At 32.8% G+C, this 20,107-nt stretch overlaps 1 protein-coding gene across 1 annotated transcript; it reads right to left on the bottom strand.

The window, feature by feature from the left end:
• Window positions 1-15,210: 15,210 nt before the first annotated feature.
• LOC131651613 (2-oxoadipate dioxygenase/decarboxylase, chloroplastic-like) lies at window positions 15,211-17,496 on the bottom strand. The gene is made up of 7 exons (XM_058921275.1): window positions 17,349-17,496; window positions 16,849-16,998; window positions 16,343-16,558; window positions 16,110-16,231; window positions 15,859-16,022; window positions 15,578-15,732; window positions 15,211-15,490 (listed from the first exon to the last, which is right to left on the bottom strand). Exons 1-7 carry the CDS (start codon window positions 17,355-17,357, stop codon window positions 15,392-15,394), a joined length of 915 nt encoding a protein of 304 aa, XP_058777258.1. The 5' UTR covers window positions 17,358-17,496; the 3' UTR covers window positions 15,211-15,391.
• Between the last annotated feature and the right edge of the window lie 2,611 nt (window positions 17,497-20,107).

The raw sequence follows: 20,107 nt of genomic DNA on the forward strand, positions 1-20,107 counted from the left end.
AGGCTATGTTTGGGAGTTTGGAGGGGAGGGGAGGGGAAGGCTTCCGAAAACGAATTTTTAAAAAAATATAGAGAAATATTTGACATTTTTTGAAAAAATGATTTTGTTTAGAATGATAAAAGAGTCATAATCATTAAAAAAAAATTAATTTTCAAAATAGTATAACAACCTAAAAGATATTTGGAAAATTTATATAAGCCCTTCAAAACCCTCCAAAACCCTCCTTCAATATAATTTTTGAGTTCCCCCATTTTATGGGGTTTTTGGTGTTATGAATAAAACCAAACCCTCCAAAACCCTCCTACTCAAAATCCTTTTATTCTTTTCACCCAATTCTTCTTATTTTTTAAAGCTCTCACCTCCCATTCCCTCCAAACTCCCAAACATAGCCTAAGGGTTGTTTAGTGGTGAAAGTTTGAGTATTGAGGGTGTGTTTCTCTTAGGCTATGTTTGGGAGTTTGGAGGGGAGGGAAGGGGAAGACTTCCAAAAATAAAATTTTAAAAAAATATAGAAAAATATTTGCCATTTTTTGAAAAAATAATTTTGTTTAGAATGATAAAAGAGTCATTATCATTACTAATTTTTTAATTTTCAGAATACTATAACAACCTAAAAGATATTTGGAAAATTTATGTCAGACCTTCAAAACCCTCCTTTAATACAATTTTTGAGTTCCCCCATTTTATGGGGTTTTTGGTGTTATGAATAAACTCAAACCCTCCTACCCAAAATCTTTTTATCCTTTTCACCCAATTCTTCTTATTTTTCAAAGCCCTCCCTTCCCTTCCCCTCCAAACTCCCAAACATAGCCTTAAGATCCTGAGTTTGAATCCTGTTAGGGGTTAGTTCTTAAATATGTTTATGGTGGGTTGGTCTAGTGGCGAAGACTTGGGTCATGAGAGTGTACTTCTCTCAAGGTCTTGAGTTTGAATCCTGCTAGATGCTAACAATCTTTGTGTTGGGCCAGTCCATACAAAGCTTTTCTTTGGTTTTAAATGGACCCCCCGCTAATGGACGGTGAGATTGGTCCTCTTGGATTAGTCGATCGAAATACCAAAAATTTCAAAAAAAAAATTTAGTCCTTCTAAAATTTTTCATCCACACTTTTGGTCCTAAAAAATACCACATATTTAACCCATATTTTAAGGTCAAACAAAATTTGTCTTTTTCATACAACAATAATTATGTTTATTATTTTGTGTGAAATGTCTAAAATGTCTTATAATTTAAAACATGACGAGTATTACTTATTCACTTTCAAAATAATTTTTATAAGTAATTTACTAAATAAAAAAACTTTCTATTATATTTAAATGCATTAAAGTAACATTAAATAAATTTTAAGATTATTTTAATTTTCATTTATTTTTATACACGTGAAAGTGAGATTGATGAGTAGGATACAAATAAAATACTATAGGTTAAATATCTTTTTTGGTTCCGTACTTCTACATCTGAGTCCATTTTGATCATTTTTCTTTTAAAGTGACCATTTTGATCCTTTACCTTCTTAAACAGAGTCACGTAAGTCCATACCGTCAAAATACCAGAAACGATGTCAAATATATCATACGTGGCGCTTGAGGTGAAATTGTTTCTTCACCACCTTCTTCTTCTTCACTGCGCAAACTCTGATTCCTTACCCCACAAACCCTAATTCTAAAATTGTAAGAAATCCCCTAAACGAAACCTAAATCGACACATTTGGTCCCATAATCATGGGTTCTGGGCTTGGTTCATCATCATCAGCGAAAAACAAGAGTGTTTAAAATATTGATTCACAGGTTTATAGTTGTTCTAATCTTCGTTGGAAACCTTGTTGTCGTTGTGGAGACATTACTGTTCTTCGAAGGATAATAACAGTCAACAACTATGGAAAGCTTTTTTTGGGGTTGCCCATATTTTAAGGTATGCTAAAGTGAAAATAGGTTATACTTTTGTTGAATCTTTTACTTATGACATTGTTTGTTTCATTCTTAATTTCTATAAGGATATAATCACGCTGGTTGTGGCTTCTTTGAATGGTTCTATAAAGAAGATGAAGATGAAAATGAAAAATTCATGATGAAGCATCAAAGTAGGATGAATATATTAGCAAAAGAATTTGAGGAAGAAAAAAGGGAGGTTGAAGGATTAAGGCTCAATAATGTTGAATTAGAAGTTGCTCTAAAGAATCAGATCAAGTGGAAAAGGTTTTGGAAGCTTGTGTTTTTTGTTGTGTTCACTTTTGTAATAGTCAAGATGTTGTAATTGGCTATGTTAGCAATCCAAGGTTCACTATGTACCAGTTGTAATTGATAATGTTTTAGTTTCCATATGTTAGGTTTAGTTGATAATGAACCAGTTTTAGTATTAATTGCACTATGTTAGGAATCCAAGATTGACTATGTATGATTATACCAGTTGAGTTCAATTTTCTATATTGTTGGGTTAAGTTTACAAAATGATTTATGCATTCAATGTTGACTTAGTAATATAAGTATACCAGTTCAAATTTTGACATTAATGAATTATGCATTATGCTTGATAATGTTTCAATATCAGTATATCAAATGAATTCACATTTCTATAATGTTGGTTTAAGTTGACAAAATGTATCAAAATGCAGTGTACTAGTAAGTCATTTGTAAACGTGTTCAACATTTATTCAACCTTGTTCAAATATTGTTATAAAACATAGTTCAGAATATATTAAATTGATGGAGTGGTTCAAAATATAGATAAACATTAGAAATACAAAAGTGGATCCATAATATGTGTCAGTCCCCTGAAAAATATCCAAATTGAATGCTTTTATAGTGTTAGGATTCTTGGTTTTGTGTGTTGAGTATTTTGGGTTGAGGTTTAAGCTCCAATGAAATGTTAATTTGCTTTTTTACAACCCAATCTGAAAATCAATTAACCTTGGTTTAAAATCACATTTTTGTTTGCAATTTATGAAGTTAATTGAAATTAATCTCGGGCCTGATTTAACAACTTTGTGGATTTGTTGTTTATGATGAACTTGTGATAATGTTTTAATGTGACCAAAGTGAATTTTGATTTCAATTCTTTGCTCTTTCCTTGCTTGAAATTAAAATGATCATTGTAGTCTTTGATAAATCTTTGATTTGTATGGAAATTGATCACGTATTCTAAACAAAATTTTCTTCTTCTTTTCTTTTCATGGCATGGTTACTTGAGAGCATGAAGATAGGATGATTGGAGAAGGAAGAAACTGTGACCACTTGAAGTTTGGAAGATGAAGCCTTGAAACTTGGCATGGCATAGAGGAACTTGAAGATGAAGGAAACTTTGAATCCTCTTAGCATTAGGAATTAGGAACTTTGTGCTTTTGAGAAATTTGTATTGGATTGATGTTGAAAGTGTAGGTATAGAACATATTGAACATTCTTGTAGCATGTTGACAATGTTGCTTGAAGTTTAAAACTTGAAATTCTCTAGTGAATTGATGAAGTTTCTTTGAAATTTTAGACCATGGAACTTGAATGTCAAAGTTGAAAACTTAGACAATAGTAAACTTGAATTTTTGTGACCTTAAGCTTGAATGAGAATGGTTAACATGACTTGAAATCTTGAATGCTCTTGAATTTGAAATTTGAAGCTTATTGAATATGCCTTGAATAAGGTTTGATGAACAAATGGATTATGTCTTGCAAACTTGAATGATACATAAAACTTGGTCTTGAATTCTTTTGAAAATGGATGAATAATGGTATGCCTTGAAATAATATTGGAAAAATAATATTGAATAAAAGGGCTTGAAATGATTGAATTTGAATATATTTGAACTTGAAATTTGAACTTTGAAAAATGTCTTGATAAGCTTCGAAGGAACTTGAAAGAAAATTGAATCTTGAAACTTTAAACCTTGAAAAGAACTTGAAATAGACTTGAACTATGGCTTGTAATTTAAACAATAAATCTTTCATTTTTTCTTCTTTTTTAACATCCATGGAGTCTTTTGTTTTTCACTTGGTAATTTAAACAATGTTACTAATCATTTTTATAGAATTTTAATCCTTCAATTGATAAATTTTTTCCTTTGACAAAATTTAACACTAACACCTTTTTCCGTGTAACATTGGAAGCTATCATTTGAATTTAATTTTCATTAATCGACCAATACTTTGAATGGGAACGGGAGTTACATATTAAGAAAGGGGAATTTTATGGAAAATGTGAAGTGGAGTTACTACGTATATTAAGAAAGGAAAATTTTATAGAAAATGTGAATAGGAGTTATTAAAAAAGTAAGGGTATAATTGAAAAATTGTAACACTAAAACATCAAAATGACAGTTAAATAGGAATAAAGAAATCTTGACAGTTAAAAAGGAACGGAGGGCGTAGTACACATTACCAAATATACTTATTAATTTTCAACAATTAATTAAATAATTACATGGAAATGTTATCAAAAGAAGTTGCATATATGTCGTTAGCTTATCCGTCTTGCTTTTTGTCTCAACATTCAACTCCTTATAAAAGAAGGCCAATGTTGATATCCCCTAGAGATATGTCGATAGTGTGTTGTGGAATTCTTGTATATGAAAATGGTCGAGCCCATTATAAACACCATATATATCCTGATGACGAATTATATGCGTGCACTAGCCTATACACTACTGCTTTCCTACTACACTCACATCTATCACGTTCTATCAAACTCCTTTTTGAGGAAGTTGAATCATTCAAGAGCCACATGACTTTTTCAACTTTATAAAGGGCCCTTGTTGAGTTTTATCCAATTAGCCCGACCAATAAAACAAATACCTTCACTTTGGTAATATATGGTCAAGGAGACTTTCACGGATGGAGCATTGTAAAATACATGACCCATCATCAAATGTCACTGTTAATTTCCTAAAGTGTAAAGTGGAAGGTTCTCGTCTCCTCATTCCATCTCGCTGAAGATTGTAAACAAGTCATACTCAACTATTTTGAAACCAGTGATAGATAGTTCAATTAATCTACTCCCTTAAAAGAAAATGGTGAGCAGTTCCTTTTCTGGAATCTAAAAAAATGACGATCTTCTTTCGGTTGTTGATATATTTAAGAGCCCCATCACATAAATAAAAAAGGTAATGAAAATAATCATAAGAAACATAAAAGAAGAATTAAAAAATACAATACATCATAAACTTAAAACACCTATCCATTCCATTTATCTAGCCATGTGTTCCCCATGATAAAGCAATACACATGTATCATACAAATCTCCTAGATATACCTTTCGCTCACTCGCCTGTTATTCAAGCACCGCACCTCAAGCACCTCCACCCTATATGACTCTACCTTAGCCACTTGGACCTTATATTGAGATTGTGGCTTGGATGGTCCAACTTTATTAGCGCACATCTTATGGAGATGCTTCCGCTTAGCAAAGGCTGCAAACCAATGCTATGTTTTCTCTGGTATGGGTCCTCAACATGTTGTTCTGCTCCATCACTAATAAAAAATAACTAATATATAAATCTGACAAGAAAATAACATTATAAAATTAGAATTATACTATTTTATTTATTCAATATGATTTATAACAAAAAATGCATCAAAAAATATAATTTTTTTATGAGGGGCCAATCAACTAATTCACAAAAGCTCTATGTTTTCTCTATCCCTCTCCTTCCAAAGCTCTTATATCTCCTTCCATCTAAACTAAAAAACAATATCTTCATATTTTCTTCAAAATGACAGCCCTTTAAATTTATCAATCAAAAGAAAAAAATTTAATCTTCTCGTGTTTGGATCCAGCTGGATGCAATTTTTTAGAATCCTGAGAGATGAGAATAGAAGTTCCCTTAACATTGATGTCTATGGGAGCTTGAGAGAAATAAAGAATCAATGCTCTAGGATCATAATAGATGGAGGTATCATAAATTCATCCAAACACCTTAAGAAATTAGATATATGAGTCACCTGTCTTATCTTGAGAATCATGGAAAGAAAGAACAAATCAATACTCTAGAACAACAAGAGAGGAAGACACCATATTTGCACCGAAAATATTAAGAAATTAGATATATGAGACACCATATATATATATATATATATGTATATATATATATATATATATATATATATATATATATATATATATCCAACATTTAACTCATTTGTTGTTGATGTGTGCTTTACCACTATCTTATTAATTTTTTTGTTGGTAATGAAGCATCATGTGATACGAAGACGTGGTTCCATCTTATCAAATGATCCAATATAAGGATCTATTTTTTCTCCTCCACCAAGTTTAACCAAGGCCTTGATACCACTTACATGGGAGAGATCTGAGGAACATTGAAAAACATTAAATCAATGTTTCTAGACCACCACACACAGAAAAAAGTGTGTATGTGTGTGTGTGTGTGTGAGAGAGAGAGAGAGAGAGCACATCTCCATTCAAAAGGGAATTACCTATCTTATGTTAGAACATAGTTTGGTTCTAATCATATTTGTAGTGTTTTGATGATAACAAGAAAATAAATTTTATAAGCAAATGTGGTACTCTAATTATGTGTTTCTGATTTCAGAAAATGACTCAGTAAGGGTACCATCAGAACTTAATACACAAAGATGGACAAATGCAAAAATGCTCAAGTCTTAAAGCAACTTCTGATCAAGCACCAAAACCGCTGCAAACATATTGATACAGAAGCTAAACAGAAGATCATGTAGTCTGATTCAAAAAGAAAGATACCGTTAAAGACATAATCATTAGCAAGACGGCTGCAACACTCAAAAAGCGTAATTCCCAAGGTTGATTGAAGAAGCTATCCACATGCAGCTCATTGGAGAAAACAAAACAAAAAGCAACACGCAAGCATTAAATGTTTTGTTCAAAAATCAAGTTAACAGACAAAAATCCTTGAGCTATATATTCATGTTCGTTTGAAACATCAACAACAACGATTATACGCACACAAAGATCATAAGTTTGAAAATTATCAAAGTGTGATGTTAATCGAATCAAGATGATGGTGATTTCGTTAATTTTACACTTATGGTGGAATCTGAACTCGTTAAGACGGAAGAGTCCTTAAGTGATCCAAAGTGAATTTTTTCCTATGATGGAGGAGTTGGAATCAATTGAGAAAAACAATACTTGAAAGTAGTTGATCTACTGGAAAGAAAGAAGTCTATTGATGTAAAGTGGGTCTATAAGGAGAAGGAAAATCCCAAAGGTGAAATAATCAAGCATAAGGCTCGATTAATTGCAAAGGAATTTTTGCAAAGAGAAGGCATAAACTCCGAAGAAGTATTTGCACCAATTGTTAGAATTGAAGCCATAAGGCCAGTTATTGGTATTGTGAATAACAAAAAATTGGTCTATCTATCAAATGGACGTGAAATATGCGTTTTTGAATGGTCCACTTGAAAAGGAGGTTTATGTAGAGCAGCCTCGTGATTTTGTTGTGAAAAAACAAGAAGGAAAGTTCTACAAGTTGATAAAAGTGTTATATGGTTTGAATAAATCTTTATGTTTGGTAGAAATGATCGTAAGTTGACAGGTGGATATACCTTTATGTTTGGTGGAACACCAGTCTCATGCTGTTTCGACGAAGGAACTGGTGGTAGAGTTCTCGTCTTGTAAGGCCGAGTATATTGCCGCCTTCATTGTGTGTGTGCCAAGCTATGTGGCTAATGAATCTATTGAAGGTGTTGAGTAATGATCGGTCACCATTTCTATTAAGTTTTGTCTTTCATCCAGCACAAATTCATCATCTCGGTAACACATTCAGTCAAATTTGTAATGGCCCTCACCAAACTGTGTGTTGTATTTCTACTTCCAAGCAAATTGAAGAAATCAAATTCTTGAGGCAAAACAATCCGTATTCTAACACCTATAATCCAGGGTGGGAGAATCATCCCAACTTCGCTTGGAAAGATCAACAACAAAATCCTCAGAAGGCAGAGTGGGAAGTAACTATTGAGAGATTGGCTGGACAATGCTCTCAGTTTTAAGAAGAGACCAGAAACAACCACAGGAACACCACAGCTTCAATAAAAAATCTGGAAGTTCAAGTGGGTCAAATAGCACAGCATCTCACTCTACAGGCACAAGGTACCTTTTCGAGTTCAACTGTGAAAAATCCGAAATACCAAGAGAAGATTAATGTTGTTACTACAAGAAGTAAAAAAGTGGCAGAATCTGAAAAAGAAAAAGAGGAAATAGATGACCCCATGGGAATAGAGGTGGATTTAGAAATAAGAGAAAATCCAAAAGAGCCATAGGTTGTGGTACCGCCGGGTAAACCATTTGAAGAAAAAAAATAAGAAAGTTGTTGAACCGGTGATCAAACTGCCTTTCCCTTCCAGAGTGGCAAAGAAGAATTCAAAAGAGAAAGACTTTGAGAAGTTCACTGCCTTGTTCAAAAAGTTAGAGGTAAATCTACCCTTCTTCGAAGCACTTGAGCACATGCCCTTGTATAGGAAATTCATGAAGGAGGTGATGGCGAAAAAGAGATCACTGGGAGGGGAATCAAAAATTGCAACTAATAAGTGTGGTATAGTCTCGACAGCAAGAAAAATCCCAATAAAGAGGAAAGACCCTGGGGCGGTGGCGATACCATGCACTATCAAGAATATAACATTTAAAAAGGTACTCCTCGATTCTGGTTCTAGTGTGAGTTTAATGCCTCTGTCCATTTTCAAAAAGCTTGAATTGGAAAAGATTAGTGAAAGTAAAACACAATTAAGGTTCGCCGATCACACCATTAAGAAATCCTATGGGGTAGCTGAAGATGTACTAGTGGAAGTTGATAAGTTTGTATTCCCTGTTAACTTCCATGTCATGGACATTCTGGAAGACGAAGAAACTCATATCCTTCTTGGGAGACCATTTTTGTCGACAGGCCGCTGCAACTTCGACATTGAAAAAGGGACACTAACGCTGAAATCATTTGATGAAAAAGTAACCTTGAAGATGTTAGGAGTTAAGAAACATAGGGCGGTTGTAAATGATCAAACTTCTGGTGGTATGACAGAAAGTGAGGAAAAAGACAAAAAGCCTAAACAGCTCCAAGAAAAAGTGTCAAGCATAGCCTCTCGGGTGGAACCAACTCCTAAAGCCACCAAATGTTCTAAGAAAAAGAAAGGTGAAAAGATGAATGAGGAACATGAATTAAAGAGAAAAGTTGTCCATACTTTTCATCATCATGAGTTTCTGATTGCGGAGGTGAAAAGCAACCAGGTGTGGAAGAGAAAATACCCTCCATAATAAAGGGTAATGGACCATCGAGCCATGCGACGTTAAACGAAGCGTTATGTGGGAGGCAACCCAAACTTTTAATAATTAATTTATTCTTTTGTTTTGTTTTATGTCAGGTAATAAAAAGGGGATTTCTCTGGTGAAAGCTTAAAAGCGGCAGCTGGAGTTGATGTACCCTATGTGAGTCTTTTCCGCAGTGGGCTAAAACATTGAGGTCAATGTTTAGTTCAAGTGTGGGGGGGGGGGGGGTTTCTTGCATTTCTTTTGTTTCTGTTTTTATTTTGTTTTTAGCATTTCTATTCGTCTTTGGTATACCATTGTGTTACATAGTGAGATATAGTTGTTGGATGAACCCGAGATTGATAGCTAGTGGATGAAAGATACTCCCCATACTTGATCTCCCGAGGCACCCCAGAAGTTGATGCAGCCATGAAATGATAAAATTAAATGTTGGACGCGATTTGGTAACACCGGACTGAAATGGTTGTATAGTATACCCGAGTCGAAAAAGAAACCACATTACACGAGGAGGCTTCAGAGCTTGTAAGCATAACCAACATGGTGAGAGTACAAAGGCCAAACACTAAAATATCATCATGAGAGTTCAGTCAGGTATGACCTTATCACTCTGATTTTGCGTATGTTCTTTTTACACAGCACAACATGAGGACACACACTGAGGCATGTTGTTTGTTTAACCCTTAGCCTTTCTATCCATCCTTTACTTTATGTTTATCCTTTGTGAACCCCGTTGAGCCTTAGCCTTTTTGTTTGAATTAAACCCCTGTTCATCCGTAACTATACACTTCCTACCCTTGTTCGACATGATTGTTGTAATTTATAAAGTATGCAAAAAGCTAAGTTTGGGGTGACAATTCGTAGAAAAATAGCAAGTGCGTAAAAAGAAATCAAAAAATAAAATAATAAAGAAAGAAGATAAAAGCACTTGTCGTTACTAAAGATTCAAACATGCTCATAGAAAAATTGAGTGAAGAATCAAAGTGAATAAACCCCAGGTCATTATTGAGGCACAAAAATGAGAAAAATAACATGAATGCCGAATCCAAAACCCTTTGTTATCCATTCATTTGTCTATCCTACCATACCTGAGCCCCATTATAACCAAAAAGACCTCATAAAGTGTGTGGAATATGTTTGTGTAGTGAAGATAGAGTAAATTCAAAATTAAGAGTTGATATTGCATACTTTGATACTGTGAGTGCAAACACCTTAACCCTGAGGGATCTGGTGAGAGTGTGAAGAAGTTTGCAGGTAAAGAAGCCCTCTGATGTGAAAGTGTGGTAGATAGTTCGATTCAGGAAACCAGAAGCTTGATCGGGAAGGAAAAATCCAAGTTGTGAAAGACACAGGCTGTATTGTGGAGAAGAGAAATTCGTGGGTGACCTCTGTTTAGTCTCAATACATTACTTGAGGACAAGCAATGAGATAAGTTTGGGGTTGTGATCGGTCACCATTTCTATTAAGTTTTGTCTTTCATCCGGCACAAATTCATCATCTCGGTAACACATTCGGTTGTTTTATTGCTTTTTAAGTTAAGTTTATCATATTTATTAATTTATAGTATTGCATTGCATTTGGTTTAAAGTTTATGTCAAAAGATCTTCTTTATGCTTCGATTTGGTAGTGTTAGTGTTGCAGGTTGATGCATAGGTTCGAAAGGACTAAAAGCTGACTGTTGGACGCTCCGGAAAGCCAAAAGTTGAAAAATCAGGATCAACACGGGCGCCCGTGTTAATCAACACTGCCCGTGTTGATTGGCCTGCATCAAAGAAAAAAGCTACGTCAGTCAGTGAATCAACACGGGCACCCGTGTTAATCAACACGGCCCGTGTTGATAGGCCTGGGCAGAATTTCAACCTTACGTGAAACAGTAAATAAACACGGGCACCCGTGTTAATCAACACGGCCCGTGTAGATGGATGCGGATAGAAACTTCACTTTTTGATCTGTTTTACTCTGTCTTGTATTAAGGGTACTTTGGACTTTTTGTGGACACGAAGACTGATGCTAATACTATTTAAACAAGGTTTGTGGAAGGAGAGAGGGAATTTTGACCGATTAGAGAAAAGAATACAATAGAAGATTGGAGAAAGCAAGGGTTTGGGAGAGCAGAAGATCTTCATGAACGGAAGCAATTGAAGATTCAATCTCCTCCAATTTCTTGTAATGTCTTTATTCATTATTATGTTTTCTTTGATTACTACGAGTAGCTAAACCCCCCAATGCTAGGGGGTGGCTCTGATTTCACTTTGTAATGACTCTGAGTTTGCAATTGCAATAACAATCATGTTTTTCATTGTTGATTTATTCTCTTGATGTTTCTAATGCTTTTCCTTTCGGACAAATCAGAATTGATGTATGATTATCGTTTAGGTTAGACAACCATTGATAATGCTTTCATGAGAATATGCTATAATTGATATTACCTAGGACTAGGATTACCTTATAGTAACCGGATATTCTTGATAACTTAATTGCTTGATTTCATTGTAAATCTCTAAGGACTTAGGGTTTAGGATGAAGGATCAAAGGTTTTTTCACTAAGGACTTAGGATCAAACAACCTTAAGAACCGGTAATTGATTATTGAAAATAAGTTGTTGCAATAGAGATTTCAGAGTTGTTACATTGTCAATCATCCACTACCCCTAGCATGTTACTCGTATTTGTTAAAAAGTCAATTTCATTTACTGCTTATTTTACTTTTCGTTAAGTGATAATCACCAAACAAAACCCAATTGAAGTTTTTGTTTAATTGAACTTTGAATTGAACTCATTATTCCTGCGTAGTCCCCGAGATCGATATTCGGAGAATTTTCCCTATTATTACAAGAGGCAAAATAGTACACTTGCTATTTTACCGATCAAGTAACAATGAGGGTGAGGCTGTTACGGTCTTAGTTGATAACATTTTCACCGTCAATCTTGCAAAAAACCAAATTACATAGGAGGAGCAAGCATATTGAGATGAAATTTTACTACTTGAGGGAACTTATTAGTGAATTAAAGTTGAAATTGAGAAATCTTGCAAAAAACCAAATTACATAGGAGGAGTGTAACACCCGTATAATTTTAATATTAATTTAATTGGAATATTGAATTAATAATTAGAATTATTGGGGATTTTGTGAAAATAATAAATAAATAATGGTTTATGGCATTTGGGCCATGTGAGTAAATAGTAAAAGAGGGAGGGTGATTTTATAATACTTTTACTAAATTATTATTATTTTCATAAAGCATTTGGGATTTGGGGAAAGGAAGAAAGAACGTGAAAGAACAAAGGGTTGAGAACACGAAGAACGTGAAGGAGAACTGTAGAGGGAGAGACCAAGGATCAAGAACTCTTGTCTAAGGTAAGGGGAGACTCTCCATTTAATCTCTATTATCGTGTTATGGATAGTGATGTTGATTAGGAGTATTGTTTGGATAATTGATTCTATATTTTGAATTTTTCTCTGTGTTCATCATTAAAATTGAGCTGTTAATCCCTAATAACTGATAGATTTAGGGTATGATGAACGAAATTGATTATGGAATCATGTACTATGGTTATGGACGAAATTGTATGCTGTTTAGATGCAATTTTTCTGGTTTTTAGACTCAAATTCGTGGACTGGTATGAGTAAAAACGAATGGGTTTTGGACTGTTACGAATTCTGCAGGTTCTGGGCATTTTCTGGTGTTTCGCGTATGAAACAATGCCATACGCGTATGGGATGAGGTCATACGCGTATGGGGGACACTCCCAATGGGCTATACGCGTATGATACGCAGTTGCCCTGTCCCAAATACCACGTACTGGTGTTTTGCGTATGGGAGCGTATGAGGATGTTCGTACGCGTATGGAAAATTTGAAAGAGGAAAATATTTCTGGTGATACGCGTATGGTAAGGCTGATACGCGTATGAGTTGGTTTCTAGGCTATTTTGAGTTCTGGTGAATTGCGTATGATACGCGTATGAGGCAAGGTGATACGCGTATGGACGCGTATGGGTCATATGATACGCGTATGGCGTTCTGTGTGTGAAATTTCTGTTTTTGTGATTTTTCTGAAAAGTTCAATGATGTGTAACTTTCGATTGGTATGCCTGTTTGTATACTGTTTGGTACTGTGTAAACCTTGTGATGTGATTCTGTGGTTTACTGATGATTGATTGTATTGAATGATGTAATGTATATATGAACATGCTTAGTATTGTTGATGATGATGATGATGAAATGAGTATAGATGATGCTACTCATAGGATGGTAATGATGAAAGTATGTTATATATATGTTGCATGCATTCATAAACATGGGCTGAATCCTAGATGATGAGAGGATTCAGCGAGGGGCAGAATTCCCATTGTGAGGAATTTGTGCTGGCAGGGCCGTATCTGGATGATGATAGATCGGTCGGTGGATGATTTCCACTGGTGATGATTGGTACCACATGCATAGTGTCAGTTTTATACATGTGCATGATTTGTTTATAGCCTGATGATAGATGATACATGTTGACTGTTTGTTTATCTGTGGATGTATGAATGATTGATTTGTCTGAGTATGAAACAATTGGGTGAATGATACAACTATGATATGTTATTATTTATGATGCAATAACATTGGTTAACTGTGATGAGACTCACCCTTACTTGTTGTCATCTTCAGATTGAGGATAGCGGCGCGACTTGGTGAGGATTAGCTCATAAGTCGGTTTCTAGTTATAGTGTCGGTGTCATGCTCTGGTAGATGTAACACTGGGAACACGTTTGTTTTGAGTTGTTTATAACTCTATTTGGTTTTGTTGGTTGAGTCAGATACATTAATGATGAATGTTGACTCTATGTTTTTGATTCCGCTGTGTAAAACATGATTTTATTTAATGAGTTATAATTTCAGTTGTTTCAGTGAATGCATGATATGTACCGACGTGTGTTTTTCTTCATTTTATGAATTGTGATGCCTCTCTACATGTTTACTCTGATTAACAATTATTTAATTGCCGCGGGTTATTAGAGGGGTGTTACAAGGAGCAAGCATATTGAGATGAAATTTTACTACTTGAGGGAACTTATTAGTGAATTAAAGTTGAAATTGAGATATTGTAGAAGTGTAGATCAAGTGGCGGATTTGCTGATCAATGGGTCACAATTCAAGTATTCAAAAGATTGAAGATGAACATGAGCATGAAAGAGTTGGAGTACTTGAATTAAGGTGGTGTATTATGTGAAAAATAATAATTCAAGTATTGTAATCGATTAACACGCATGTGTAACCCGTTACAAGTATTAAAATAAGTCAAAGAAGCTAGAAAAAAGTGATTCTGAAGTTGGCGTAACCGATTACGCATTCGCAGTAACCGGTTACCACTGTTTATTATTGTTTTAATTTAAGCAGTCGTAACCGGTTACTAATTTCAGTTACCACTGTTTATTATTGTTTTAATTTTAGCAGTCGTAACCGGTTACTAATTTTGTGTGACCGGTTAAAGGCTCGATATTTTGTTTTTAGGCTTATGTGACTTATTGTTTTGTATCCCAATCATTTTACATAAATACCCTTGAAGGTATACTTATCCAATAATAATGAAATTTTGATTCTCGCCCTCAATTATCTCTCTAATCCACTGTCACCCTCCACATTCAAAGTTTCCTTTCATTGTTTATGATTTCTAGATGTTTTTACCACTGAAATGAGAGATAACTTGGTCTACATAAATGAGATGGAACAATTACGAAAAAAGTGGAATGACTGTGAAATGAGAAATGAAAAAAGAAGATGAAGGAAGTGGAATGGAAGAGGAGAGAAATGTTATGTGTAAAATGAATAAAGAAGATGATGATGATAATTATTGAAACTTTGATTAGTCTTTGTAGGTTTAATTTGATTTTAGAGAGATTTACTATAAGAAAAAAAACTTAATAGTTTTTTTGAATTGGTATAGGTAGGATCTGAAAAGCCACATTAAAGGTAAAACTCAAACTCAAATTACCATTTCAACAACAAATGATTCCATTGGACCAATTTATTATTAATAATGAAATATGATAAAAGGTGAAATCTAAACATGAAGTACAATCATTACTGGAAGAGCTTGAAATCTAAACATCAAGAATACAAAATGTTGTTATTCTGAAAATTCATGACACAGACAGAAATGACAGAGATGAGCCTTCTAAGAGGAAACTCGGCTGAGTTGTTCCTTGGATGTGCTTTCAAAGATCTTATCAGCACTTGATGCCTCAAAACCATCCCTCCTATGGAACTCTTTAACCTGTTCCATTAGTTAAAACAATAAGAATTAGCAATCTTGCAGAAAATGACTCAAAACATGATATTCGAGAGAAACAATGCGGCTTACCTCTTCGAGAGGTAAATTTTCATACTCTGGAAGCACCAGACGCTCGGCAAATTCAATGTAGGAGCATGGAACTGATTCAGTTACACCATCAGCAAATTGGAAAGAAACTGAATCTGCTACAGTTGAACTTTGCTGGAGAAGGCCATCAGGACTAACTGCATGTGGAGGAAATATTAAAAGTCATTCACATAATCCTCTGTATCAATGTCCACGACATGTGAAACATTGACACAGACACCAGACACGAAATTGATATGTATCTGTAATAAAAGTACACGTACCTTTCAATACTCCTCCTTCAGAATTCAATTTGAATCCACTCTTCTCAAGAAACTCATTCAGTTTGTTGATATCCTTCAAATGAGTTTTCAGGCGATGAGCTGAAATAGTGACATGGTTAAGTGCATGTCCATTGACTAGTGTCCACGCAGCGTACTCACTTTCGCTGTATATAACAAGTATCAACAAACCATAAGAAAAACAGTACTTGAAGATCCTCAAATATTATTTCAAGCTGGAGATATATTAATACCTTGCCAATTGTTGAAACTCAGAATATAAGGGTTTCTCCCATGTTAAATGTCCCAAGGAACTTGCAAGAGCTCCATACTTGTTTCCATTTCCTGCTGATTCAGTGTATTTCTTAATGATTTCCTGTATCAAAATTTTCACCTTCTTTTAGTACAACCAATATTTCGAACACTGAAGCAACATTGCAATATACTAAAACTAGACGTCAATTGAAATTTGTTCTCACCAACATACCTGAGCTTGTGGACTCAACTGATCTACCAAGATCTCTGATATAAAAACTCTTGGCAGGGGCCCCCTAATGCCACTTCCAGTTCCGGAAGATGCATCAGCAGGAGGTGCGTACCAAAAGGCTCTCAGTTTCTTTCCTGGAAACTTCAACTCATCTCGTTGTGTATAGCCATTATCCAAGAAAAAACCAGCCAAGGACTCAATTCCATAGCCATTGACCTATAATTAAGTTCACAAGATCAGCGTTGTTCAATATGGACGCTATAACATAGCGCAATCTAAATAAATCTTCTATACTACAATATGATACTCCCTCTGTCCCATATTATAAAAGAAATTTACTTTTTAAATTTATTGAATAATTAATGTATTTGGTCTGTATATAAACCAGGTACATTAGTTATTCAATAAATCTAAAAAGTAGTAGGATTTGAACAAACAGTTAATCTTCGGGATCGACAACAAAGTATAATCAATGTGTGTGGAAGGTAGTAAACCAAGTGACGTACCCCAAAGGTCCTGAATGCAAGATGATCGTAGGCCAATTTGTCATTGTCAACAGACTGAACAAGGTCCAATACAGCCTTAGCAGTTGGATTCCTTTTCAAGTACACTTCCTGAATGCTCTCCAACACATTCCTGAAAAATGCTTCACCAGCCTGCATGCATAAAAACCACATTAGTACTTTGAGAATCCAAGAATCCACACCTTGCTTCAAAAACAAACAAATAAGATGAAATGAAACCACAACTTCTCAGATTCATTAGTGATATCCCTGATACAACCTAGAACTACAGTTAAATACAACATGCAGTCTCAAATTGTGGCCGCAAAAACATCAAAAACTTTGAAATCTGTCCCAAGAATCAAGACCATACATGCAAACAAGATTTTGGAACAAATTATTGACCAATCAAAACATAAAAGATTTCAGGAATAATAATCAAAACATTATTAAACAAGAAATCTTAATTTAATCATGAAACAAAGAATAAAGAGACAAGATACCTTTGCCATGCTTGTGTGTTACTCTGTCTGTATTCGAAAGCACCAGAAACTCAAAGCCGAAACTTACGTAATGCACTGAATAACTGTTGTTAATGCAAAACTCTGAGTCTCACTGTTTTCATTTAAGTCTCTTTATATAGGGGTAATCACTAGACAACTATTTGCTGTATCACACGTGGTCATGAATATGATAGATATTTATCTTGAATGTTCTTAAAATAAAAATAAAATAAAAAATTTAATAATTAAAGAAAATTAATAAAATTTTATTAATATATTTGAAATTAATTAATATAACTAATAAAATATTTATTTTCATAAAATAATTAACATAATAGAATGAATATAAATATTATATTATAGTCTGGTTTTAAATACTTGCATAAAATATCAATATTAATTTTTATAAATTTAGAGCGAATTTGACGAATATATTCTAATATTTATTTTGTGGCATTTGTAAGTAATAATGATAAATATCTATTTTTTTATTTATCAAAATAAATAATTTATCGTATTTTTTAATATATTCATTACAAATATTTATTTGGTATTTTTTTCTTGTATAGTGATAAGAAATTTTTCCATATGCTTTTCTATATTAGTTGATAACAAATATTATCTCATATTTTTTTAATGTATTATTATCTATCCACAATTATAAGACGTTTTACCTATTTTACATAAATTCAAAAATATAATTATTATTTTTATAAAAAATTAAAATGATGTATGATTTTACAAAAATATCCTTCAATAATTATATTGAAAAAAAAAATTAAAAAAAAAAATTAAAAAATATATTAGACAAAAAATTATTAATAATGTATTAAGACTGCAAAATGATTTATAAATTGAGATAAATATTTATAGTAAAGTGGCTTATAATTTAGGAGAAAAGAGTAATTTATTTTTATTTATCAAATTTTTTATATGTTAATAAAAAATAATTTTCTTGTATTTTTATATTAATTTTGGCTTAAATAGTCGGTTGATCCCTGTAAGTTAGCGTGTTTTTGATTTTCGTGCCTGTATCTTTTTTTTTCTGGATAAAGTCCTTAAAATATTAAATTTCTTTTAGATTTAGTCCCTAAAATTAAAATTCACAGGAAAATCTGTAAATTTTCTGCGAATTTTTATTCGAATTTTAACTTTAGGAACCAAAACAAAAACAAAAATTAACATTGAAGGATCATTTTCAAGAAAATAAGATATAGAGACGAAAATCAAAAAATACGTTAACCTACATGGACCAACTAACTATTTAAGCCATTAACAAGGCTGTCTCAAGTTTTTATTTGATATTAAATTATTTTATTTTAATTTTTATTTTCTGTTGATTATGATAAAATTAAAAGGAAAAGTTTAAGTATTGATAATGAAAAAAAAGTCTAATTAGTCTAATCACATGCATATTTGTTTATAACTACACAACCTATCATTTTAAATTTTAAATTTGTAGTGAAAAATAATAATAAATGTTGCATTCAAATTATAAGTTGACAATTATTTTGAGACAGAAAAAAAATATAAATGAGATATTTTTTATGAGACAGTATTTATATCTCAAATTATTAACTTATTAATAAAATTATGTTGTCCTTTATAAATATATGTATGTCTTGATAAAACTCTGGTAAAATATCGAATTAACTGAACCAATCCAAATCGCATTGATTTAATTTAGATTAGTTTAGTTTTACTTTTAAAATTTAACTAAAATATATATATTTTTCTTTTGCGATTCAAATGATTTTTAGCATCAAAATTTCTCAAACTGCAATACGAACACCCTTAAAACAACAATATTTTTACTATCAAATAATTTTCTTTTTCATATTTTATATGGAAAAATTTATATATTATTAATTAAAATTGTCAAAATATACTATGTATAAAATATTTATGGATAAGAACAAAGTTGTGACTCCCAACCACATCCTCTCATATACATAGATATACATATAGATGTTAACTATGCAACAAACATGGAATAAATACATCAATACCACATCCTCTCATATACATAGATATACATATAGATGTTAACTATGCAAACAAATATCGAATAAATACATCAATCTAGATTGTGAGACCTTCAATATTTTTAGGATGCATTCCCGAATTATTTTGTTACAATATGTTTAGATTAGAGCTTCAAAATTTGATAACTCATGTGTTTGGGAGTTTTGGAAAAGTCGAGAGCACCAATAGAACTAATTTTCTAGGACCACAAGAGAGGGAGATGTCACATCTCAATTCAAAACTTTAAGGTGATAGGTGAATGAAATTCATTCATAACAATGTGAGACTTTAATCACTCACACTTGCACATAACAATATGAATCGGCCACCAAACCAAATAAAACATAAGGCTTAAGCCTTTAAATTAGAACTTAAAATTTGTAAAGGTTTTTTAGTGTGGTCTTAAAAAGTCTACTATCTATAAGGATTAGCTTGTTTGGACCGCATGTAGTCCGTTTGGCTCACAAAGTTAAAAATTCTAAAAATTATGCTAATAATTTTGTTGTTTCACTAAAAAAAAAACCAACATATTAAGTTGTCCCACCTCACTAAGTTTATCTCTTCTATTATATTCAATACTTTTATCTTAAATATTATGCATTCATATAATTGAATCAATATTAAATTATTCTACATTTCACTTAAAAAATTCATCACAACTTATTAATTTATATTATATTTGAACAATTTTAAATATGTATTGTATTTAAAAACATGTTATAGTATGTTTTAAA

Source organism: Vicia villosa, linkage group LG2 (genome assembly GCF_029867415.1).
Source record: "Vicia villosa cultivar HV-30 ecotype Madison, WI linkage group LG2, Vvil1.0, whole genome shotgun sequence".
NCBI lineage: Eukaryota > Viridiplantae > Streptophyta > Magnoliopsida > Fabales > Fabaceae > Vicia > Vicia villosa.

Excerpts from the sequence above, each read along its gene's own strand:
- LOC131651613 (XM_058921275.1), bottom strand. Across the intron at positions 16,559-16,848 it reads TTGCATTCAGGACCTTTGGG|GTCAATGGCTATGGAATTGA; the intron begins GTACGTCACTTG and ends ACTTAATTATAG. Across the intron at positions 15,491-15,577 it reads AAAATTTACCTCTCGAAGAG|GTTAAAGAGTTCCATAGGAG; the intron begins GTAAGCCGCATT and ends CTAATGGAACAG.